The 27,516-nt window shown below is 37.1% G+C and overlaps 1 protein-coding gene and 1 long non-coding RNA gene across 2 annotated transcripts in view; one reads left to right on the top strand and one right to left on the bottom strand.

The window, feature by feature from the left end:
* Window positions 1–1,161: 1,161 nt before the first annotated feature.
* Window positions 1,162–27,516, bottom strand: part of LOC129438575 (uncharacterized) — a 127,252-nt gene continuing 100,897 nt past the window's right edge. The window contains exons 28-36 of the mRNA XM_073863397.1: window positions 21,640–21,813; window positions 20,450–20,623; window positions 19,754–19,927; window positions 18,782–18,955; window positions 11,053–11,226; window positions 8,719–8,892; window positions 5,579–5,752; window positions 5,053–5,226; window positions 1,162–1,675 (exon numbers count right to left, since the gene is read on the bottom strand). Of these exons, the coding sequence (XP_073719498.1) occupies window positions 1,657–1,675; window positions 5,053–5,226; window positions 5,579–5,752; window positions 8,719–8,892; window positions 11,053–11,226; window positions 18,782–18,955; window positions 19,754–19,927; window positions 20,450–20,623; window positions 21,640–21,813 (1,411 nt within the window). The 3' untranslated portion in view covers window positions 1,162–1,656. The remainder of the gene's footprint in view (window positions 1,676–5,052; window positions 5,227–5,578; window positions 5,753–8,718; window positions 8,893–11,052; window positions 11,227–18,781; window positions 18,956–19,753; window positions 19,928–20,449; window positions 20,624–21,639; window positions 21,814–27,516) is intronic.
* LOC141361497 (uncharacterized) lies at window positions 24,481–26,174 on the top strand. Its single transcript, XR_012367608.1, has 2 exons — window positions 24,481–25,455; window positions 25,959–26,174. It is a non-coding gene; the product is annotated as an uncharacterized lncRNA (long non-coding RNA).

The raw sequence follows: 27,516 nt of genomic DNA, 5'->3' as shown, positions 1-27,516 counted from the left end.
ATAAGTCGAAATAATTAATTAGTTTTCTCATTATTATGAGATGTTAAGTCATTATTATGAGAGTTTCTCATCATTATTATGAGAAAGTAAAGTTTCTCGTAATTTTGACATAGTCATTATTATGAGAAAGCTTCTTATAAGATAATAATATAATTCTTATATTATAAGATACTAAATCATAATAATGACTTATGTGAATACAAATCTGTCTTTGTTTGAAAAGTAAATCCAGGAATCTGATGTGTATATTTCTCTTGTCAGAATTTATATAAATATTTAGTGCAAAACCAAAAAGAATGTTTTCGGTTTCTGTTGCCAATGCTACATTTACAGCAAAGGGGTGAAATACTGCTGTTATATTTAGTTGTTATCTATATAACGTAAAAACGTTGATACAGAAAGTTTAAAGGGGACATTTCACAAACCTTTAAAAGATGTAAAATAAATCTTTGGTGTCCCCAGAATACATATTTGACATTTATGCTCAAAATATCATTTAGATATTTTATAACATGTTAAAATTGCTACTTTATAGGTTTAAGCAGAAATGTGCTGTGTTTGGGTGTGTCCTTTTAAATGCAAATGAGCTAATGCAAACACTGATCACCATGATGGTGGGTTGATAGAAGCACTGAGGACCCAATTATAGCACTTAAACCTAAAAAGTGTCAAATTTTCATATGTCATGTCCCCCTTAAAAAATATTCTTACCTACATATAAAATAGACATACCCTTATGAAATCCTTCAGAAGTCTCATAGTTGGAAGCAACCACAGATTCCTTATTACTTATATAACTATTTATGTGATGCTCAAATATAATTTAATCCATGATTCCTCTAATAGAGATTTATAAATAGGCCATTAAAGCTATATGTACATTTATGTATTTGCTTTTATCAAAACCTCTAATACTTACCCTTTAAAAACACTTCAACTCTCAGTCTGAGCAGAAAAAATTATTATAGTTGTTTCAGCTGAATTAAGATTTCTGGCAATTAAAAATCATTAGTGTTACTTCTCACAATCTGGTCTAAGTCCATATTTCCTTTTCAAAAATGTTAAATAACAATGATCAGTCTGTAATTCTTATAAATGTGTTGATTGAATTATTTCGAAGTAGATTACAGTAAAATTAATTCGAAGTATTACAGTAAAGTATATAGATTTGTTGAATGTCCCCTGAAAATCTGACAAAGATCAATAATAATAATAAATCTCTGAATTAAATTAAACACCAAATGCAAAGCTTTTCACATATAATTATACTATTTATTTAACAGAAATGTCCATTAAACACATACATAAACATTAAATATACTTCTGTAAATCTTACAGTTCTATTTAATTTAGCGTTGGCACTTTTAAAGACAAACCCACTGCTGTTCCCTCCTTGACACATAGGGGAAGTAAAACACGTGAGAAACACTGTCTTAAAGAATCAGACATAATGTCACATTTATAAGATATTAGGCCACTGTCATAATCTGATTCAATCTTCACTTGAAGTGAATCTACAAAACAATTAAAATCGCAAAAAATAATACAGCATGGTCACAAACTGTGTGATTATCTTCAAGTCTGTGTGTATCTTCAAGTCTCTGTCCATGGTGTTGACTGATGTTTCTGTTCCTCCTTTTCTCCACTAACAGAACATCAGATGGACATCTTAAAGCTGTTAAAACACACAGATCCATCTCAGAACAAAATAAAACACAAGCAAAACATAAATTCCTGTGACATGACAGAAAACAAGCTAGAAGACTAAAAATAAACTAAACAGGTGACATTCAATAGTTAGTTTGAATTCATGGTCATGGTAGTGCTCACATGTATTTATTTACATTTTTGTGCAACATGTTTTTTGCAACGTAACATGCATCACATTCAGATAAAGATGTTCACACAAGTCGGAGCCAATGGTGTACTGGGCAGCACTCCGACATGTGGTGCTTTCACACTTTCGGCGACCCTACTTCGATTCCCGGCTCATGGTCATTTGCCTATCCCATACCCCTCTCTCCTCCCTGTACTTTCCTGTCCTCTCCTAAAACTCACTGTTAAATAAGGCAAAACTGGCAAAAAAATAAAATAAAATAAAAAGATGTTCACACAAATATATTGACTGTCAGATAACAGAAACATTTCTTATTAACACAGCAGAACAAAATTATCAAAAATGTGCAGTGTTCAGTCAGTTTTTCATTAATTACTGACAAATCATGACACATCCTGGCCACTTAAGCGACCCCATAGACTTTCCACTAACAAAAATCCCCACATTGTTGGCGCACAACTCATATGGGCTGCAATGAGAAACACTTTTTTGTGTGTGTCTCTTTAAATGCAAAGAAAGCTTTTTTCCCTCCCTGTATGCAAAGTAGGGGGTAGCGCGCATACACATGTACTATGGACTACATCAAAACGTGTCTCTGGCAAAAGGTTAAACTACACGGTCATAAGGCAGAGTCTGTGAGCGGTTATGGGTGGGCGTAATCAATGTGACATCACTGATAGGGGATCCTCAGCAGCATGTTTTGTGTGACTGTTGCGATTTAAAGGAGATTACACAAAAAAGAAAAGAAGGATTTGTATAATTACAGGATGTTTTTGCACACACACTGGCGACTCATTTTTTTGTTGTTGCTAGAAACGCATTTAACGCTTTAAAGGACAAGTTCGGTATTTTACACTTAAAGCCCTGTTTTCAGATTGTTTATGATGAAATAGAACGGTTTTGACTGAAATTTGGACATATGCGGCTGCCCTGAGAATTTTCGGGTGTTTGTGTTTCACCTTCCACCTTTACAATGGGTTTAATGGTGCGCTGGAGCAGTCCTTCCTGGAGTGCATTGGACTTTCGCTTGCAGGGGCGTGGGGCTCGCTGAGTGGTCGGGGGTGTTCACTGGTGTGCTCGCGCAGAAGTCGCTGCAAAATACGCATTCCAACAGCTGTTTTATCGTAGTTTTTGCCTACTCCATTGACTTGTATTAGATGTGCTGTGAGGTACAGTATTACTCCGCGCCGGGAACTTTGTTTCTATTCTTGCAATTGGCAATGGCGGATTAGCGCCACCGCCTGAGCTGGAGTGTCTATTATTCAATAGTGGAATAGTGGAACTATTCAGTTAATCATGTTGCACATCAGTGGATGAACTATCATATGTATATAACGATTAACTAAACAATTTGTATTATATTATAAGCGTATATAATGTAATTGCCTTCAAAGCTTCATTGTGTATGTTGTTGAAAAGACCGTAAATGTTTTTATAAAACTATAACATTAATACCATATTATAGTAACACTAAGTTGGTACAATAGCCTGTTCCTTAAGTATATATGTCGCCAAGACAGGCATTAAAGCACACGTGTGTATGTATCTGAACATTTGTGTGTAATAAATAAGTCGCAAAAAATAACTTGATCTGTTACTTGTTGCGAGCAGCTTGACACAAAGCGGCTGTGTGCGCATGCATAAGAGCGCACTGAGTGAAGACAGAAGCGCTCAAGTTCTTTATGCTTTAAAATGGCTAGTATTTTTAAAGACACACTATGCAGTTATTTTACCTTAATATAACAGCTTCAAAGTCATTTCGATGGTAAACGAAGTCATAGTATGGCGAATCATCTCCCTGTTGAAGCTCGGGGAGGACGCCGCTAGCAAAACCACCAATGCAAGCTTGAGAGAACCGCCCCTGACAAATCTCGCGAGAATCACGACTTGCTTTACGGCAACGACGTCACACACGTTGGGCTTTTTCGACTTCCTGCAGAGCTGCAAGAACCGGCAGTCGGATGACGTAAAAGTACCGCGAGAATGATCCGAGACGGCACTTTGACGTCATCTGGCTGTCGGTTCCTGCAGCGCTGCATGAAGTCAAACAAGCCTATAACAACAACTGCACGCGCGCATTTAAGACGTGATGCTCGATGAGGGAAACAGCTAAGAAAACCCGTTCGAAAGAGAGTAGAAAGCGAAAAAGAGAATCTGACCGAGTTAGGAACCGGACAAGAGTCCCACTCGATCAGGTTTTTACTCGTTGGCGTGAGCTAATAGACAGCACTTGATGCAAAAGGGATGCTGATCTGGCGATCTTGTTGATGGACAAGTAAGGAAATCTCTTATTTGTAAATTTGTTTGCGTTCTATCTTGTATGTGGTTGCGCTTGCTTGCGTATTTTTTTGCTGTTCATTCATCCAGTGTTGATAATTAGACCAGTAAAATAACTTCAACATGGGTCTAGCTAGCTTCTTATTCCTATTACCATCATCTGTAGTTTAGTAGACATGCAGTAGCCTAATATTTGTATGAAATTGTGAAACATTCCCTGGTCATTATCTTCGGAATCTCTGCATATTCACGGCCAACACTATCCTTACAGGTACGTACAGAGTGGGGGTGCGAAATTACGACAGTTGCAAGTTTTCCCCAGTGACTCTAGGGGTCGCTGTTTGACAAAAATGTCAAACTGCATGGAATGCCTTTAAAATGACATGACTTCCAATGACTTGCAAATGTTAGCTCGGTCAACTGCCTGAAACGTGTGCTAAACTCTTGTATTGCAGAGTCAACTCACAGAGCGAAATCATTGCAAAGCAACTCCAGTTAGCAAGTGCTTTAGGTGGTGTCTTCAGCCTCCTGCGCTGATTGGCCGGATTCGTGACTCCCAACAATTCAGATGTTGCTCTAGCCAACTGAATAGAGTGCCCTGTTCCGTGTTCCAACGGCTCTCACTAAATCCTTGGCTGCGTCAGAGCCAAAATAGCGCATTTCAAAATTATATTACTTTATCGGCAAATCTGCTTTTAAAATGGCCGTTGCCGATGATCGGCAAAATGCTTAATATCGACGTCGATAATCGGTCGACTCCTAGCTAATATTGTGTTCATGAAAAATAAAGACAGTACATTAAAACATTTAGAATAAAACAAAGTGTAATATAGTTGAAAATATCTGTCCTTTTAATGTATATCATTTAGCAAAATAAAACTAGTTTGAGATAGAAAAACCTAAAGATATTAAACTAGATGAGGAATAAAATTACTCACTGTAGTGTCTTCAGTTGATTTTGTGGATCATCCTTCAGATCAGAGATCAGCTTCAATCCTAAATCTCCCAGATTATTCTCTTTCAGATTCAGTTCAGTCAGATGTGATGGGTTTAATCTCAGAGCTGAAGTCAGAGCAACACAACCTTCATCTGTGATATTACACTTCCACAACCTATAGAGAACAATGACACAAAATTCAGTCTCCCATAGAATAGTAATATTTAGTTTGTAGTTAATGTTACTGTTTAATTTATATCTATTGTAAAACAAAACTTTATTGTATTACTTGGTGTCAAACTCTCCTATAAAGACATGCTGATGTTCATTACAACATCACCCAACCTATAACATATCTATAAAATATTACAGAAATATTCATGAACAAGAATACTTAGTGTGATGTGAATGATCCAAGCAGATGGATAATATGGATATAATCCCAAATAGCCTAATTTATTCTCACTATAAACTACTTGACAATGTCTTTATGATATCATGTGTGTCTATCAGAGAGATGATCAAACCATAATATCTCCAGTTTACAGTCAGGATTCTTCAGTACATCAGAGATCAGCTTCACTCCTGAATCTCCAAGATTATTATGAGACAGATGCAGATTTTTTAGATGTGATGGGTTTGATCTCAGAGCTGAAGTCAGAGCAACACAACCTTCATCTGTGATATTACACCAGCTCAACCTGTAGAGAACAATGACAATGACATCCAAACGATTTGGATGTACATTATACTTCTTAATAGGTGCCAACTTACCACGAATAAAAATAATTTTTTTTTATATTTACGCAAGAATGATATATTAAATCTATTAGTACATGACATGTCAAGATTACTCACAGTACCTGGATGAGTGTTATCTAGAAATGCAATGTCTCAATTGACCAATCAGAATGAAGTATTGATTTTAAAAAGATCAACTGATAAAATCAATGTTTGTCAAACAGCACATGATCACCTGAGAAACATCTAAATGTTGATATGTGAAATTCTGCTCTACTGACTGTGAAAAACTTAGGGGCGTCATGCACTAATTTTTTTATTGGGGCACAGTCTGCATAGCTCACAGAAATTTGTGCATACACAAGACATCAAACGAAATAGCTTTCAGTCTTTTCCATTTCACTTACATTTCTAACAATCTGAGCGCCCCTGCCTTCATGCAAAAACCTCCAAAATAAAATTGTTGACTAACTTTTATATCAAATACTATTCAATCGGAATAATTACATATTGGCATGATGGCATCATATTTACATCTGTTTTGTTTATTTACATTTGTTTAATGAATTGTTTAATTGTGTCATTAATGCATTTTGCACAACAACTGCATTATCCTATAAAGTTAATGTAATTTTAAATCCATAAAGTATGACATAAGCTATAGCCACGTGATTGATTTAAATAATGATTTTAAAAATATGCTTAGATAAAATTATTAGAGGAATGGATTTTTGCATTAAATTTTACCTCATGTATGTGTGACAGAGTCCTGCAACGGGTCGGGTACCCGCATAAAAGTGTCTCAAACGGGCGGAATGTGACATTCCTAAAATTCACGGGTGGGGCAGCGGGCGGATAATTAACTCCATGCGGGTGGGTAAGAGCGCAAATGAAAAAAGTCTATGTGCAAAATTTGTATGTCTAAGGGATGTGCACACCAAAACTCGGCTGAAAACGCCTGTTTTTACAGTCGAGCGCTTTTTAGCTGTGATACTTGAGCTGTGATCCGGTTGGTTGTTGTGATGCTTATCCCGCCCCTTCTCCACTGTGATTGGACAGCCTGTGAGAACTGACATTGACGAGCGGAGCATTTCACCAAAGTTTAATCTCTTTCAACTCTTGACGCTCAGCGCAGAGTGCGGAAAAAAACGCAGAACCCCGGCTTATTTAAAAAACGCAGAGTTTCGATTGGAATCAATTGAAAACACGTGCTGGCCGCGGGCGTTAAAGCTTTGGTGTGCACGCCCTAAATTACCATTAAACGCGCAACATATGACAGTTGACCCATCACGTCGCCACAGTGCGTGACGTTTGTTGATTCTTCTCGTAGCCTAGTTGGAGCGAGCGTTGCAAGAGTTGCATAAAGTTTTGCTGTTGATAGCCAGAAGCTGAACGTCTTCTCTTAGGGCTCAGTCACACCAAAAGCGCTTTAAACGCTTGCAAACGCAAGGCGCGACGCACTGCCTTTTTTAAAAAAGAGCAGTGCGTCGCGGCTTTTCATATTGCTAAGCAACCACCGAGTCAGCTGTCTTGTCAATCAAATATTGAAGCGTGAGCGCTCTTTTGCTGTTAACTGTCATATTAGCAGAAACTTTAAAAAGAGGGCGCTTGCTCTGACCTTGTTTGAGGATAAGAGGAGCACAAACACGCAGGAGAGAGTGAGCGAGTGGAGTCCGGTTCTACAAAGCAACTGTAAACTTCCCTCGCCACAACGTAAGGCCCGCCTCTCCCCTCATTCGATTGGACAATGGAAGACGCGAATGACGTCAGGCGCTCCTCCGCTCTCAGCGCTCCTTCAAAAACGCGTGCGCGGCAGGCGGCAGAAAATCGCAAGGCGCTCGGCGCGCATAAACAGAGCGCAAACGCGCCCTGCCCATAGAATATCATTCAAAAAAGGCGCCTGCAACTGCCATAAACGCTTTTGGTGTGACTGAGCCCTTAGAAAGCATTTCGAGACGAGACTTGCAGCACAGCAGGGGTTGTGTAGGTAGGTTGTTTTTTTTTCTTGGTCTTTTTTATTAATAGGTCTATTTGTATAGTTGTCAGTACTTCGACTCGCCTGAAAAGTCCGCTCCCCTTCTCACTCTCATAATGGGAGAGGGAGGGTGTTACTGCGCTGAGTCGAAGTACTCCCAAAAGTGCTATTACGCCATAAAATATAGTTACTCTTTTAAATCCGCTTAGAAAAGCGCTATGTTTTATTTTGTACCACTAAACTTGCTCGTATAACTACTCGTCTTAAATAGGAAAAACGTTGATGTGTTTGGTCACTTCTAACTTTATCTCTAAATGGCAGCATTGAATGAATGGGGCTAAGCTAAATGCTATCGTAAGCTCGCAGCGCGCTCCAGCGCTTACGTGCACACACACAGATGATAGAGGGTTGATTCAACAGTTCTTAGTTAAGGAAATAACATATTTTAATATTGAAAATGAGTAGACTATTCCTTTAACTGCACATTGCCGTATTGGGGTTTGAAAATGTGAGCGTTTCTTACACATTTTAATTCCTCAGATAGCAAAATGCAGCAGCAACAGCCAAGAGCTCGTGAGCATGCTCAGACGATGATGACATCTGCGACTGCTCTGACTGCAGCGCCTGCCGCCAGAATAAAGTAATGTAACATGATCAAAACACTATCAAAACGGCAAAAATCTCTGAAAAGTGACAAGAATGCAGCACAGAATTGATAATATTGTGCATATTAAACAGATTAATAGACAAGTTACAGATTAATGGACGCTTCTTTGATTTTGAGGAATCCATTTGGCTCAAAAACCGAGGGGGCACGTGATTACATCTTTTGGCATTTCTGGTGCTGGATCAGTGTGTTTTCAGATTTTTTAAATTATGATTTGAATTTTTTTTTACGTTTTTTATGTATTTGTTCATTTAGTAAAACGTTAAAAGAAGAAAAAATCTTACCACAGTATCTCAAGTTTACAGTGAGAGTTCTTCAGTACATCAGAGAGCAGCGTTACTCCTGAATCTCCAAGATCATTCAGAGCCAGATTCAGATGTTTCAGGTGTGATGGGTTTGATGTCAGAGCTGAAGTCAGAGCAACACAACCTTCATCTGTGATATTACAATCCCTCAACCTGTAGAGAACAATGATACACACACATCACTCTCTCGGTTTACAGCACACACATCAGATCAATGATTAACATAAGGTGTAAAATATGAATTACAAATGTAGGGCTCTACACTACAGGGTTCCTACAGTTTTTTTTCAAGGGTTTTGAATAGTGATGCACCGATATATCGGCCACCGATATTTATCGGCCAATTTTTGATGAATTTGAAACCATCGGCATATCGGCAATAGCACGAGAAAGGCCGATACCGATTGTTTATTAATTAACTGCATAAAGAAATCCATTATATGTAAAAAATGAGTTGATGTTGTTAATAAAATAAATGCTGAATAGCAAAAACCACCTTTGAAGGTTGTTATGCTGTCTTATTATATTTGTTTTAGCTTAATTTGTGCCTCTCTTATTATGTTGGTCAGTTGAATGTTAATTAGATCCAATCCATGTTTAGTAAAAATAATTTGATGCAGAAATAAACTAGCTAATAGACCAACTGTATAGTATTGTATACAAGTGTTTAATATCGGTATCGGCATCGGTATCGGCCAGAAGTTGTCTGTTTAAATCGGAATCGGCTCAAAAAAATCCTATCGGTGCATCCCTAGTTTTGAAAAATATATTATAAAGGTTGAAAAACTACAAAAAGTCACTTTAATTCCTCTCTTGCAGATTAAAAGAGCTTAATCCACTTATTATCTAAGATTCAAAAGTCTACTTGCTGCCCCAGTGACTGGTGACTTTACATTAGCCTACAGCTAGGGCTGGGACGGTTGTGATTACCACCGCGGTGGTGGACACCTCACAAATTATGAAAAATATAAAGTACAATCTCGGCCAGTGAGATGTCTTCTCGTGTTAACGCAAAGAGCCAGCAGACGCGGAGTTAATGAGCTAATTTGCAAGGGAATGCAACTGATATCAGTGATGATCCGCTGGCTTGGGGGCGGAACAATGAGGAAAGATATTGGCCGTTTCTCAATCCGAAGACTGTAGCCTTTAATGTTGGTTTAATGTACATAATATAAACATGTAGGCAATTTTATAAGTTTCATGCTGTCATTACATTTTCCTTATATGAGTCATGCATGGTCCTGTTTGATAACCCGCATCCATGCGATTAAAATAACACTTGACCCATTATCCGACATCAGCATCAATTTATTTCATACCCGCCCGTTTGACAAAGACAAATCGCGAAGTAAGTAGAAATCTTTAAAGATCTTCATGCAGAACATGGACAGAAATAAGCACAGGGCCATGATTGGACAAATATAGCCGCTAGGCTACTTTTGAATTTGTTTTGTTAATTTGCTAATTATTTAAGTGAAACACATTTCTTGTAGGCTTATTTATTTTAAAATTTAATATTTATTTTAGAAAAAAGACTTTATAATAATCTCATTTAGATTATTTATAAATGAGTCAACAATGCAAATCAAGGAATTAACTTATATCTCTATTTAAAACAGCCAATCTGGGAGGGCGGTAATAGCAATACAGCAAGCACTGAAAAGTTTATAGGATTAGCTTTGGAAGTAAGATTATTATGAAAACAGCTGTCCAGGCTTTTTTGTATAAATTGGTCCCACGCAACATCATTGCTGTTCGGTTTACGTTCAAATAATTTTTCTTCATAAGAATTATGCTCTGGCTCGGACTCGATTGTAGGAGGCTAGTTACCTAATGCCGTCAGACCATGGCTGATGTGACGGGAGGTTGATGTCAGAGCATTGGTTACGATCTTCGGATCATAACCCGGATGGAACAGGCCTTAACTTAATTCTTAAAGAAAAAGTTGTCAATCGTTCTTTTCCTCTTATCATTCGCGGCTACATCCACTCGGTTTATTTGACGGAATAAGACTACTCGCTACTCGTACACACACGTACATCTGGACCACAGGTTTTTCCCTGGAACGCCTGGTCGCACCGGTGCGACATAAGATTTTTTAAGTCGCGCCATTGAGAAATTAGGTCGCACCCTTGAGCCCTGAAATGTATAATTCTGTCTTCATTGTACCTCTTCTCTCTAAATTTCTGACACAGTGAATCTACTTGCTTATCATAATCTCTCCCTGACTTTATATAAACCCTGTTGTGTGGTTATTTTTTATGTTGTACTAAGAACCAGTACATTGTGTGACTGTCAGAGAGATGATCTTACTTCAGTATCTCCAGTTGACATTCAGGATTCTTCAGTACATCAGAGATCAGCTTTACTTCTGTATCCCCAATATAATTCCAGTTCAGTTTCAGATCTCTCAGGTGTGATGGGTTTGATGTCAGAGATGAAGACAGAGCTGCACAACCATCCGTTGTGACATTACATTCACACAAGCTGTAGAAAACATTTTTACAAACATGCCTTACAACAATAAAAACAATACTGGTGTGCATCTTGAGAGAAAACAATGGCACTGATATATGTGACCCGTCATGGAAACCAGTGACACAAGTCAGCAGTACAACTTTCGAGATAATGAGAAAGAAAGGTTTTTTTTCAAAATTGGTGATTTTCGTTTTTTTTGCTGAATTTGTTAGTTGAGATCACGAAGAAGCCTCTCCATGTTTGAGATAGCAGTTTTTGTATATTTAAAAGCTGGAGATTTTACGGAGATTTTAGCGTGCAGCGGGGGGCATCATTGTCTGTGTGTATTTACATACTGGATAAGCGGCTTTTGTTTGTTTGTTTTCAGATTGTCCTCAGATTGTATATTATATTCTATTACCAGACGTTCATGTGAAATCTGATGTAAACAATAGACTATATATCTATATTTCACGGATTATACATATTTGTGGACAAAAATGGTCATTGGATGATTCACACATCTGAAACAGACTGGATTCGACACAAAGGTAAAAAGTCATGTTTATTCTTGCATGCTGTCATCCTGACTTCTGTCACATAATACTTCATATGATGCTAGAACATCTGTATCTCAAAACGGCTTTACAGGGGGTATGGCTTAGCTAAATGAGATGTAAATGAGCCCTATTGTCTCTACCAGCAGGAGAAAGGTGTAACTTTCAGAGTCTATTTAATTCTCGGCTTTGTGCTTTTTGAATGTGTTACATTCATATGGCCATAACTTCTCCAAATCTATCAGATCCCCACGTGTTACACAAGAAACTGCACTTTCAGTATCTGTGAATAACTCAAAATGCCCCAGATCCGACTTGTGTCCCTACTTTCCGTGACTGGTCACCAGGGCCGCCTTAACCTAATGTGAGGCCCTGGGGCTAAGAGGTTTTGTAGGCCCCCCTTCCCCTCGATTTAAAGTCTCTTTTTTAAGTGTAATATATAGGTAATCTACATCACAAAATGGATTAGTTTCTTTCGAGACATACAACAGTGAGTTTTCCCTCTTTGAGCCAGAAAACACCATAATATTGTTATTAACATATCACTGAGTCCACTTGAGCATAAACACAAGACACTTTATTTAACAACCAGCAACTTGTGGTGATAATAAAACCAAAATGTGTGAAAGTTTATATGTTTATAAGCTTTATGTTTATATAGTTTTTGGAATATAATTTGCAGAAAATTGCCACTCACTAACTAAATGCTCACCACAGTTTTAAAAATATAAGAAGTTAAAGTTAGTTTAAAAGTGAAAATGCATTAATGATAACAAAAGATAAGTCTTTATAGACAGAATCTTGTTAAATGCATTAATGATAACAAAAGATAAGTCTTTATAGACAGAATCTTGTTTTTTAATCAGTGATTTATTTTGTAGGCTATTGAAGACATAGTATGCATTGTATTTAGTATTAATGTTTACATAGGCATGTAAAACGACCAAGTATAAATATGCACAAGACAGACAGGGAACATACCTGTATATAAGATCTTTAGATAATGATATTATAATGGTGCTATCAGGGGATGATCATTTGAGATGGTTTTGTCGCTCTTTACTTTCTTAGACTTGCACCTTTACCGTTGCGTCTCTTTCTCGTCTTTCTACCAACAGATGTGTGTACTGTGAGCTGACGTCGCGTCAAACTACATCGCTCCAGCTGCGCACGCGTCACTGATATAAACGCGAGTAAACTTAAACTTTATAACAACTAACAGCATTATGTGCGGGAACTCCTTTCTTAATTTAGCGGCACAGTTTCTTGTGCACGGTGGGAGAGACTTCTGCATGCCAGAGACTCAGCTGAACGAGCACAGAGAGCGAACGAGCGAGCGCGCGCACGAAAGAGAGAGAGACCTGCACCTCACTAGTGCTTATTATGAAATTTCAGAAATTACTCTTTCATTTGTTGGTGGATTATTTCCCGTTTCTCTGTCACACTCAGTCTAACGTGCAGGAATGTCAAGTTGACAACGCTCACTTAATTACATTACGCGGAATTAAAAATATGTTACGTCTGACATTTTATTTCACGTTAAGTTACAACGGACCAATCAGCAGCCATGTAACGTGCAATTAGAGTGATTGACAGAAACCCGACAAGTTACAAAACAATATGACATTTTCAGCTCGTCATGAACGCAAACTTGGGAGGCCCTTGAACTTGGGAGGCCCCTGGGCTTCAGCCCAGGTAAGCCTGTGCATTAAGGCGGCCTTGCTGGTCACATATGTTAAGATGTGTCAGTTCAAGACGTTTTTATATTAAGGCAGAACAAACATGCATTTTATTTTGGGACTAGCATAAGCACTGTCCGGGTCTTAAAAATTAAGTTCCAGGGGTAGGTTTTAGGGTAGATTTGTAAGGAACCACCCACTGGACCAACAAGGGATCCAATGGCCTGGCAAAGGGATTTCGTGTTCTCCCTTTCCGCAGTGCTTCATTTATTAAAATTTGGATTAATTTATTAGAATTTGGGTTTAATTCTTTGACTCTGTGAATAATTATAATCTGACTCCAATTGTAAATAAATAATATTTGCTGATCATAATTTAACAATAATTATTTTATTTTTGTAATAATATAAATATATAATGTGGATACATTACTATAAACTTAAATTGAGGATATCCAGTCTAATTGAAGTTTATACTTATTCAGCCTTAAGAAGAGGTTTCTCCAATTAAGTTAAAAGTTGAGGTTTCTCCATTCAAGTTAAAGTTGAGGAAGGTCCAGTCTAACTTAAACCAAGTCATTCTCCAGTCTAACTTTAACTAAGGTTTCTCCGTTTCAATTGTAAAAAGTTTAGGTTTCTCATATAGGGTGCACATATCCCCAACTTTTGCTCCTGGTTCATGTTTAAGTTGATACCAGGCCGTTATATTGTGTGAGTATGTAGGGTACGTGGAGGTGTGTCACCTGAAATGTTCACTATGGGAGGATGATTGGAACCTACTTTACAGCAAATTTTTGTTGCGTTATACGGCATTATACTGGGAGGCCATGTAACTGTTTGTCTAGGTGAAATTGTTATGTATGGTGTGGATGGCCCCTTTGCATATTTCAAGACCCATCTCCCACATTTCAGTGTGTGTGTGTGAGTATTACCCTTTGGCCAAAGCTGATACATGTGGGTCCAGACACCTTCTACGAACACAGCAACAAGACTTTGACTGAAACAATGGAGTTAGCAAAACAGACCATTCTACAGACTGAGTATCATCTCAAACAGGCCCAGGTGGAAACAAAGCTGGCCGAAGGAACAGCAAAGCTACTGTCAAGTTCATCTACACGCTCTGCACAGTATGTATACACCTGGTGGGACTGGGTGTTACGTGGATGCGTGATTGGCAGTGGTTTTACTCTCATGTTTACAATAATCCAGGTGTTGTTATATATAAATATATGATTAGATCATTACGGAAATCCATCAACAATGTGCACTCAAGAGACTTTTGCTGTAACAAATAATGCACAAGGACCTATAACATCCAAAGATGACCCCTTAGGGATTATTTTAAATTTGTACCACGGGGCCAGGGGAGGAATATTGTAGTACAGATGAACAAGAGTTTGTTTTTGGAGTTGAATCATAAAACAATACAATCACATTCTGTGCCTGTTCCCGAGAGATGGTGTTGTCTCTCTCCGCAGGGGTCAGTGATACCTGTATTTCTCCCCCTTTCCCGTCTCTCTTAAGTTTCTGGTTACTGGAAATATACTAAACACATGTAACATTGGGTATATCATATGTTGTGATGATGGAAATACGTTTACATCATGTTTGATATCTTTTTAAAAGTCATGGTGCAATGGGTAAAAAAGGTCTAATGTCTTGAAGTCTAAGATAAGAGTATTGGAGATTTAACTTTACGACATATTCTCTGCTCCTCTAAGAGGCGTGTCTTTTCTAGGTAATCTTAAGTACAGATGGAGGGCGATCCAATTTGGTGCTCTTTAGGGCCACGAGAAACTAAACTAAACTACCATATTGATCATAACTCTAAGTTCATTGGTGTATAAGGAACATTGGCAAAGGACTCAGGAAAGCATATGCAATCAGAATTTCCCGCACAGCTGTGTGTCTATTGCAAGGTATGACTTCGATTCTGTGACTTATGTTTTTATATTATGCTGATCATTTTGATTATTTCATTTAATGATGTTTCTAATTCTATTTGATGATTTGATTGATTGAAGTATAACCTGCCTGGCAAAATAATTGTTACTTTTGAAATAATTCTGAATTGTCAGTAATTCTTAATGCAAACATTATGTGTATATTAGATGTTGATGCTTACACTTAAGTTGTCTCAGTTAAAGTTAGATTGGAGAATGCCTTGGTTTAAGTTAGACTGGACCTTCCTCATTTTAAACTTGTATGGAGAAACCTCAACTTTTAACTAAATTGGAGAAACCTCTTCTTAAAGGCTTAGTCCGTTTTCTTAAAAAAAAATCCAGATAATTTACTCACCACCATGTCTTTCTTTGTTCAGTCGAAAAGAAATTATGTTTTTGAGACATGTTAATGGACTTTAATAGAGCCCAACACTTAATACTTAACTCAACACTTGACAGTTTATTTCAACAGAGTCTCAAAGGACTCCAAACGATCCCAAACGAGGCATAAGGGTCTTATTTAGCGAAACGATTGTCATTTTTGACAAGAAAAATAAAAAATATGCACTTTAAAAGCACAACTTCTCGTCTAACTTTTTCTGGGTTTGGGCGTGTTCTTTTGTGTCTCTGGTGCTTTCACACGCATACAAACTTGGAAAAAATCTATCAATGCCGTTTTGAGTGAGATACAAGTTTCTGATTGTCATAGAGAATGAGACATGGTCTAGGAACCATATGCTCATATTCTCGTATTTGAGGCGTGGTTTACAAATGCCAGAGCCGTTTTTTGGGTGTCTATCAAATGCGTCTGTACGTAGCTCATAGCCAATCGTGTCAATTATACCAGATGACGTATGTAGAGCAAAACATGAATTCAAACGTAAACAACTTTTATCCGTACGTGTGCACACAGCTGAAAGCTATGCAACTAAACCGGTAGCTGTATATTGATATTGAAAAGCAACACATTTTAGTTGCACAATGGCAACCACAGTAGAGGCATAATGACAATATGATATTAATAAATACCACTTACCATTTATAAGTTAAATGAACTTCATCTACGACGATCCCTAGCAGGTTGGTCCTATAAAACTCTGTGGCTATCATGTCTTGCCATATCCAAACATCCTTCTATGAAATTGTTTAATGCCAAAATTTGCTCAATTTTTATAATAAATTTGCATTCAAAACTACTTAGAACACTATCTAAGGCTGCATTGAAAAGTAACTTTGCATCTGCTTCTGCTTTGGATAAACAAAACTGCTTCGGTGTGTCGCATAGACGTCGTTATTGTCTTGCTGCCTCCTCCCCGTTTTGTGATTGGTTCCCTATTTCAGGGTAAAAAAGGTCCATGGTTCTAGACTTGCAGCGTGAATAATTTGGCGCGCAAGGCAGCATGGGGAAACCAAGGCTAATTGTCCTCTGCCTTGAGTCTCAGATTTCGCGGTTTTAAATATTTCCGTCCACCACCCCACTACCCAGGTCTCCACCCACCAGGTAGCTACAGCAACAGCAGTCACTTCGCTGATAACCTGCATACTGCAGCGCTATTTGGATATTATGTATTATACTTCCGCCTACTTTTAAAAACAAAGTTTTAACATATGTTTATGTGTTTACCAGAACTTAAAGTGTAATCTCATATGCAGTGTTACGACATAAATAGTCCTCAGATTGTATATTATATTCAATTACAAGACGTTCTTGTAAATGTGAAATCTGATGTAAACAACAGACTATGTGTCTATATTTCACGGATTATACACATTTGTGGACAAAAATGGTCATTGGATGTATTCTATTTGACGGTTTTAATGGATTATTAACACATCTGATGCTAAACCTGTAGACCTTTTAAACGATGTATAATACTATGAATGTTTGTAGACAGTAGGCTATATAGATATTGTGATCAGTGTAAAAAAAACTGACGTCATCCCACCCACCAGCTACCGTACTTTTCTAAAGTTATAAAAAATTTTTAACTGCTTTATTTTACAATTCTAGTGTTTTGACAAACTAAAAGTGTTTTGCCAAACTACCCAAGACGCCCTTTCCGACGAGCCTACTCCCGAGTCTCTATCACTTTTCCAAGATACGGCGGACCTCCCGCTAGCTTCTAGCAATTAGCATGGTGTTCACAAGCAGTATACATCCCCCGCCGGGTCTAAATTTCTGTAATTTGCATAAATAATGCGTTTGAAAATGTTTTATAAATGGGAATATGTTAGCGTTGTCCAGGGCAAAACGAGTGTATTGTTGAGACTGCAACATCACATCACAATTTACTATCGAATCATTATGTGTAATGACTTTCTTCTCCTGGAGTGTACTTATTAGTGATACTTTTTTGCTTGATTTGTCTGTTGGCATAATAATAATATGCAGTATATGGTCTGTACTGCTCACGCGATACCATTGCGCGTGCGCACATGACGTTAGTAGTGGGGCGTGGCCAAAGCAGCAGCAGCACATAAATATGTAATGACCACCTCAAAACGGCACAATCTGAAAGGCACTGAAACAGAGGCTACTAGAGATGGGCAACAATCTTTTCCTACAAGCTATTTCGAGCAAACAACTTAAAACATGTTTTATGGAACTCATACACCTATTTAACTTATGGAAAAGCAGCCATAATATGGGCACTTTAAATTATGATCAGCAATATTATTTATTTACAATTGGATTCAGATTATAATTATTAAACTTAAATTCTAATAAATTAATCCAAATATTAATAAATGAAGATAATTTCTTTCAGAAGCACTGTGGAAAGCAAGAACACGAAATCCCTTCGCCAGGCCATTTGGATTCCTTTGTTGGGCAAGTGGGTGGTTCCTTACAGGTCCCTGAAACCTGTTGATCTGATGGTATGACCAGGCCCAAACGAAATCCGCGGCCACAGATTTCCGCAGAGTTATGAAATTATTTTCATACGTGCTAAATTCATAATGAGAACGCATTAACACAAGCTTTTTTATTTTGCTATAACATGTAACACTATAAACAATAAGATGTCATTTTATATACAAAATATAATTCTATGCACATTGTTGGTTCAGTTTAATTCAGAGGACTCATTGGTTTGGTTTATTCATTTTCATTGTAAGCCTTTAAAAAGTAATTATTTAATATGCATTTTTGTAATATTAACAGCTTATATTCTCTAATGTCTTTAAAAAAACATTTAAAATCATTTCACAGAATTCCGCAGATTTTTCCAAAAAATTCACAGAAAAAGTCTGCATAATCCGTCTGGCCCTGGGTATGAGTTACAATGTGCCACTGAACCATCAATAGGGGTTATGCCGAGTGATGATTCTTCTATCATTATCATGCTAAAATCGTATAATTTAAACTATAATGACTTTTAAATTAATTACTTTCAAAATAATCTTACTTGAGTATCTCCAGTTTACAGTCAAGATTTTTCAGTACATCAGAGATCAGCTTCACTCCTGAATCCGTTACATAATTAAACGACAAATTCAGATGTCTCAGGTGTGATGGGTTTGATCTCAGAGCTGAAGACAGAGCAACACAACCTTCAGCTGTGATTTTACAAACACACAACCTGTAGAGAACAATGACACACATTTTAGTCTCTCAAGTTATCATTAAAATCATGACATCATTTTTCATTCTGTGCGGAGTTTGAATGTCCTCCCTGAATAAGCATAGGCTTCCTCTGTGAACTCTGGTTTTGCCACAGTCTATATCAGAACCGTTATAGGAAACAGGAAAATGTGTGCAAATATGAAGAAAATCTATTGCTCACTTGGGTCTATTTTTGTTACCCAAAATTAACAAATTACTTTATTATCAGTTAGCAAAATAATTGTTAGGGACAGTCTTTGATTAGTTAAACATTTTTTAAAAAATCGTTATTTCAGTTACTTATTCATTTATTTTATCATTAAGGATTTCTAAAAAGTGTAAAAATATCGTCACTTCCTCGTGAACCCAATCTTGTGTCTAGTCTCGTCACACCCTTAAAATTTATGATCGCAATAGACATTTAATTGCAATTCCAAAATACCTAATTGCAAGATTGGGGATTTTGAATCATCAGTGTCGTTAGGTGTGCGAGTGTGAATGTGTGGCTTGTGATGGACTGGTCAATTAGGCAACCTCCCACAAAGCCAAAGCCCTTATAAGCGGGTTCAGAAAATGGATGCACGTTACAATAAATGACACTCATCGTCTTGTCAGTGTTAAAAAAAGATGCTCATAATTAATAAAATACTAAGTAACTATTAACTTCCTGTGAGTGCTTTGGGAATCATAGAGACATCAGTCAAATCTGTTTCACTGTTAACAAATAACTGAACATTTCAACATGTTTTACTCTGAACCAGTACATGTCTCTTACTTTAGTTTCTTTAGTTTACTGTCAGCATTCTTCAGTACATCAGAGATCAGCTTCACTCCTGAATCTCCAAATTCATTCATAGACAGATTCAGATCTCTCAGGTGTGATGGGTTTGATGTCAGAGCTAAAGACAGAGCAACACAACCTTCAGCTGTGATTTCACACATTCTCATGCTGCAAAAAACAAAGACACACTTCAATCTATTAGTTCACAACACAAAAGACAATAAAGACGGTTTCAGCAGTAACAACATAAACAAGCGGCTGTCGCGGTCTGCACGTAACTTCCGGTAAACTCCGCTAAGAATAAATAACAACAAAGTTCTTTAAACGTATTTATTTATATAACAAGCAAAAAAACAACACATAGATTGCCTAGGAAACCAAAACATTTGTTATTTTCGACGAGGCATTTGTTCAAGAGATCGGTTTAGCAACTAGTCAGACCATTAAAAAAACGAAACCGGAAGTAAGGTTCGGATCCAGACGTGTATCACGTGCGTCCGATGAAACGGTCTATAAAGACAATTGTATATAAAATGTCAAAGCTTTCATATATACATGTTGACTACTGATATACTAATATATATAAATAAATAAATAAATATAACTGAAAATACACTTAAAATCCTTAAAGGTTTATTGTTTAATATCAAACTGCAAGTAATAACATGTGTGACAGAGAGATGATCTTACTCCAATATCTCCAGTTTACAGTCAGGATTCTTCAATACATCAGAGATCAGCTTCACTCCTGAATCTCCAAATTTATTCACAGACAAATTTAGTTCCCTCAGGTGTGATGGGTTTGATGTCAGAGCGGAAGACAGAGCAACACAACCTTCATCTGTGATATTACAGTACTTCAACCTGTAGAGAGCAGACAATGACACAAAATTTATTCTCAAGTTATAATAAACACATCATATTAACATGGATTTCAACTTTTTAGTTGATACATAATCTTTGCTTTCATCTATGATTTAGTGTATGTGAACGTGAGTGTACACCTGTGGTGTTAAACTTAAAAGAAAAAAAAAGTATTATCTTCTTTTAGAAATATAAATCAGTGGTTCCCAAACTTGTTTCTGGTTCCACTTTTGTAGAGAAAAATATTTGTTCCTCCCATACACCAATATAAAGACTCACAGTTACATCCTTTGCTTTAAACTATTACATTATTTATTTGCAATATTGTAATTCATACAGTAGTTCAACATCTTACTGCAAAAACTAAATGAAGGAACAAGTTACCCAAAAACTAAAATTTTGACATCATATTCTCACCCTCATGTTGCTACAAACCTAAATAAATGTCTGTGTTCTGATGACCACCATTGTTCTGATGAACCAAACCAATCAGAAGCCCCATTGACTTCCATAGTAGGAAAAAAGAATACCATGAAAGCGAATGGTGCTTTTGATCGGTTTGGTTTCAAACATTCCTCAAAATATCTTCCTTTGTGGTCATCAAAACAAAGGCTTTTATACAGGTTTGTAACAATATGAGAGTGAGTACATGATGACAGAATTTTCATTTTTGGGTGAACTATCCCTTTAACGGCAGGATGACACTTTTAAATGTTTATTGGTCTAAGTCTTCAGTTACACTGATCTGACAAATGCAAACAAACACAGTTACCAAATGTATTCAATATGAGAGATTTAACTAATTCTGATCATGCAAGGGGGGACAACAAGTATGCTGCAATAAGTAGCTGTCTTATTCTTAATGCATTTTGACATTAATGACATACAGAATGAGATTTATGCAGATTTATTCAGCTCTTATTTATTAAGTATTTTTCAAAATATATTAGGAACTTATTGTAACGTATTCATGCAAATTCTCATTATCTGAATGGCCCTATAGTACTTGATCTTACTTCAGTATCTTCAGTTTACAGTCAGGATTCTTCAGTACATCAGAGATCATCTTCACTCCTGAATCTCCGATTTTGTTCCCAGTCAGATTCAGTTCAGTCAGGTGTGATGGGTTTGATGTCAGAGCTGAAGTCAGAGCATCACAACCTTCATCTGTGATATTACAATAACTCAACCTGTAGAGAACAATGTCACACAGGTTACTCTCAGTTCATAATAAAAACATCATATTAACATGGATTTCTTCATTTTAGTTTATACATAATTTTTGCTTTCATCTTTAATTCAGTGTATGTGGACGTGAGTGTGCACCTGTGGTATTAAACTTATAATCAATGTTTATAAAAAAATATTATCTTCTCAGAAACACATAAATCAGTGGTTCCCAAACTTGTTTCTAGTTCCACTTTTGTAGAGAAAAATATTAGTTCCTCCCAGACACCAATATAAAAACTCTTAGATACATAATTTGCTTTACATTTTTACATTATTTATTTGCAATATTGTAATTTATACAGTAGTGTAACATCTTACTGCAAAAATTAAATCAAGGAACAGGGTAAGCATTTAAAGGAGGATTAAAGGGATAGTTCCCCAAAAACTAAAATTCTGTCATCATGTGCAAACATGTATAAATGTCTTTAATCTGATGACCACAAAGGAAGATATTTTGAGGAATGTTTGAAACCAAACGGATCAGAAGCCCCATTGACTTCCATAGTAGGAAAAAAAATACTATAAGTGAATGGGGCTCATGATCCTCAAAATATCTTCCTTTGTGGTCATCAGAACATATACATTTATACACGTCTGTAACAATATAAGTAAATGATGACAGAATTTTAGTTTATGGGTGAAATATACCTTTAATCCCTCTTCTTTAAATGACACGTTTGAATTTTTATTGGGTAAAGTCTTCAGGGGATCGAGTTGCGCTGCGCCGTTCTAAAAAAATCAAACACATTGTTTTCTATGAGTATACGCACACCGGCGCCACCAGGTGGTGCCCTGTCCGCGCCGCCCAGCTTTGACTCAGAAAGTTGCTCAAATTCCTGTCGCGCCACACAGCGCCACTCACATAGTTTAACATTAAATAACATCATATTTGTCCCAAATCATTAACGATTAACATTGGCTGCTAACGTGTATTTTTCATTTTGAAGTAGACACTATCTGACGAAGCTCACGCTATTCAATGTGCACTTCCGGTTTACGATACCTCCGAGTTGTCCTAGACCCGACCCGACTCGACGTAACACGGCGCTGAGCTGCGCGGCCGGTGTACGACCCCCTTAAGTTACAATGATATGACAAATGCCAATTTGACAGCAAGTATGCTGCAAACTATCTTTACACACTTGAGAATAAGTAGCTGTCTTATTAAGGCCCGAGCACACCGGGGTGTGAGGACCCTATTGTTCTTCAAGGAGTTATTATTATTATTATTCTCTGAATTCAGCCGGACTTTATAGGGCCTAAACATGCTCGAAAACTCTTCAAACTTTACATAGATGTCAAGAGTGGCAGTTTTTGTAATTTCCAGGCATCATACTTTAATAAACTTCTCTTACAATTTTGCTCAGATCATCTTCATATTTGGTGAGTGTCATCTAAAGGCCTTTGTGATGCTAAATTAAGAAGGATTTGACTCTATGTAAAAATTTGTGTCGGTTCTGGCCCGACAAAATTTGATATTTTGTCATGAAACAGGAAGTAGCTGGAACTCAGGCATACAGTGTCCGATGTGTCCCAAACTTTACATGATTGCTATGCGTCCTGACCTGAACATATCTACATGTCAATAGAGGGTATGCACATGACGTCACCGTCGGCAAGAGGGCCTGCGGTTACGCCCACTGAGTGGCGAAAACACGGTGAAAACGCGGCGAAATGGGAAAAAGCTGTTTTGCATTAGACTGTACTAACAGATTAACAAGAATTCTGAGCTATCGTTTTACAGACTGCCAAAAAACACAGAAAGGAGAAGTAAATTGATTGTTCATGCCAACGTCCACAGACCACAGGTGGATTGATAAGTTGCTAGGGTCACTATCAAGCAGAGGTTACTTTCTAATTAAAAGTATTTTTCAAGTATTTGTATTTTATCCGTGTTTTTCTTTGGAAAACATACATTCCAAAGCATATTATCATACTTTTTACTATTACATTTCATAAATAATAAGTTTTTGTTTCACATTTAATATTTAAGTACATTAACATACTTTTACTCAAGTAAAAGTACACAATTTAAATGTAATTAGGTATTAAATAATTTTATTAATTAATTAATTAATTAATTAATACACAGTATAATTCTATGCTTTAGAATGTAGTGAAGTAAAATTTTTCCCAAGACAAACAACCTAATAAAGCACAGATGCTTGGAAAATGTAACTAATGTAACTAAGTATTGTCCACCTCTGCTATCAAGTCCAACTAAATTTATTTTAAGCTGATAACAGTCAGTTTTACTAGCATTTTCGCAGCAGCCCATATGAAAACCAGCCATTTTGTTGCACGTTTTGCCACTTAACCTGGCGAGCTCTCGCGTGGTCACGTGGAAAAGTGACGTCAATGCATACACTCTACTGTCACTTATGGTTATAGCGCCACCAGCTGGTAACAGGAAGTGACATGTTTACAATGATTATGCAATGTCCAATCTGTCCCAAACTTCACATGATTAATAATGCTTTTCCATTGCAAAGTACCCCACGGTTTAGTTTAGTTTTGGGTCGGGTCAGCTCACCTCACTTTGGCGTGGTTAGCTTTTCCATTGAGTTTAGTATCACTTCGCACTGGGAGGGATTATAGGCGTGTCGTTATATTTGCGCTGCCTACACTGTAAAAAATCCAATTAATGAAATGTTGGAAAGGCAAAAATATATAAGTTAAACCAATTTTCTTGTTGGGGCTTAGTTGAGTAGACATATTATTTTAAGTCTAGATAAATCTGTGTTTAAAACATTAAGTGAATGGTTATTTCCAAATTCAGTCAACATTCAGAATGGCTCTGTTGACTGAACTAATTAAGACAAATCTGGTCAATATGTGGACTTATGACAGCTATGTTTCCTGACAACAAAATGCTCATAATATTACTGTTATTTGGTAACAAAATGTAATTTTAAGAGTTGTTCAGGCGTGAATGTATGTGCTTTAAGTTTAAATATGCGGTCGGTTAATATAGATAGCGTCTATTTAAAAATGTGCTCGGACACTTTCGGACGGAGAAAGAGCTCCAGATGAGCTCCAGAAAATCACAGACACTTAAGCGCTCACACCCCGCCCAGCGCAGCCTCGCCTCGGCAAGCCCATCAGAAATCGACTGCTGGCTCTGATATCTCTGTGGCGTTTAAACATGCGATTTAATTCATTTTAATTTCTTATACTTAATAATAAAAGGTTTACCGGTATGTTTTAAATCATATTTTAGGTTTGCACTTAAATAAATGATATCGCTGTTGAATGATATTTCATATCTTTCACATTTGTTATAACTGGGCTGCGTACTGCCTGCGAATTTGAACTTCAGAGCTGAAGGAGCGAGTGGAGAAATAGTCCCAATATCATAACAATCTTAAAACTTCTAAATATACCCGTGTGTGTACCCGTGTGCGTGCGTGTGTGCGCGCGCGTGCGTGTGCATGTATGTATGTATGCGCGTGCGTCTGTGTATTTTGAATTTAAAATGTTTTAACTCGGAAGGATCTGGATCACAGGTCATTTCATCTGAGATCAATCCGCACATAACAGCCTGAATCACTCACTGTTTCCCACACGGACACAAGTCAGCCGTTTCCTCAAGTTCACGTCAGGTAAGTGTTTGCAATTAAATGTTAATTTTAGAATATATTAATTGGCAAAGACGCAAATACTCGACGTTTTTGTAATGATATTTTTGTAAAGATATATTAGAAGTGTGTTATGTTATGTGACCGAAGTAAAGTGGAGCTATTTTAGTTAAGATAAAAAGCCTGGATATAGGGTTGGTTTACCGGACAGAGTTTAGAACTTGGTCTTTATTATTATTGGGACATTTTTACAAACAAACCTTATATAATACAATACTGGCGTGCATTTTTGAGACAAAACAATAGCACTCATATGTTAAGAGATGTCAGTAAGTTATTTTAGTCAGTGAAAAGCCCTGTCCGAGAAAACCGCCCAATAGTGTTTAATTATGTGTGATGTCTGAGGGAAATTTGGCCTAACATTAATGTTATTTAGGGAATAAAGTCTTTCACCGTCAAACTTTATTATATTAAACATGTTATTTATGTATGTGTGTGTGTTTATATTCCTCTGTTTATCAAACCAGAGCGGAGATGATGTGAGAGACTGACCAGAAGGAAACATAGCGAGACAGTCTCCGCTTGGACTGGCTGAGGAAAGTCTCCTAAATGGCCCTGGAGATGTTCTGACTGACTTTGGAGGCTTTTTGGACTGTTTTATGCCCTCTATTTAAAGAAGACTTAATTCTGTATGTTCAGTCTGTATGATAAGTGAATAAGTGAATAAAAAGCTTTTGTTTTTATGTGACTGAAGTTAATTATTTTGTTTACAACACCAGCATAAATTATTTGATAAATAATTTAAAAATGTTATTTAAAAAAATCCCAAATAATAAATATTAATTGAAGTAACACATAAAACATTGAGTGAATACTTAAATTTTAATTGACAGAGTCTTTGCTGTAAGTTTTTAAAGATTCAACTGATTAAAACATTTTAGTTGAATGAACTATAAAGCTAATTGAGCCAACATACTCTTTTATATTTGAGTCAAATTTGGGCCAACTAAAAAACATCAATCCAGGTAACACTTTGGAGACAGAAATTGAGTGAACGTAAAATTTCTGTGGAACTAGTTACTAAAAAATAATTCATTGAGCCAACAATTTATTTTTTACAGTGTACTGCTGTGACATCATACAAGTGAGAGCGTTGTTATACATTTCCATACATTTATTTATTTCTCAGTCCACCACAAAATTAAAATTGGCCACCACAAATAGATGTTTGTACATCGCGTTTATTACTACCTTTGTCTCACATGACAGTTTCTGTTCAAACACCCGTGGCGTCAGTCGACGGCGCTCCGCTGAGCCTCATTGAAGTTGCATTTAAGCATATATAATGCGGACGTGCACGTTGCAAATGTTCTGCCACAAACTGCAGGTCTGGAAAAAACTGTTATGGTGTCCCGGATTCTTAACCTGTGGATGTTTTTCATCGCTAAAAGGGAGTTTGGGAACTTATAGCAGAGCACAGATAGCGCAAGCTAGCACTAAGCTAAAGCTAATCTTTTACATTATAGCGATGACGCTGGAAGTGACGATTCTCTCAGACCAATCAGTGATCTACAGTGTTTTCGCGTCCCCGTTTGGTATTAGCTCGAGTCGCTTGGAACCCCAACCGAGGTGGTACGAAAAAAAGTATTGGGTACAACGTACTGCACCCAATGGAAAAGCTCCCAAAAGTAAGCTGACCCGACCCAAACTAAACCAAACCGTGGGGCACTATGCAATGGAAAAGCACCATAAGAGTCCTGGACTGAACACATCTACATGCCAATAGTCACTTATGGTTATAGCGCCACAAGCTGGATACAGGAAGTGACATGTTTACAATGATTATGCAATGTCTGATCTGTTCCAAACTTTACATCATTGACACGAGTCCTGGACTGAACACATCTACCTGCCAATATTTACATATAGTCTCTCTCACTCACTCACACTAACTCACTCACTCACTCAAACACACACACTCACTCTCTTACTTACTCACATAGTCACTCACTCTCTCACTCACACTCACACTCACACACACACACTCTCTCTCTCTCTCTCATGCTATCTTACACGATGCTACCT

This window comes from Misgurnus anguillicaudatus, chromosome 24, assembly GCF_027580225.2.
Source record: "Misgurnus anguillicaudatus chromosome 24, ASM2758022v2, whole genome shotgun sequence".
Classification (NCBI taxonomy): domain Eukaryota; kingdom Metazoa; phylum Chordata; class Actinopteri; order Cypriniformes; family Cobitidae; genus Misgurnus; species Misgurnus anguillicaudatus.
Note: the sequence above shows the minus strand (reverse complement) of the source record. Positions and strands in the feature narration are given on the sequence as shown.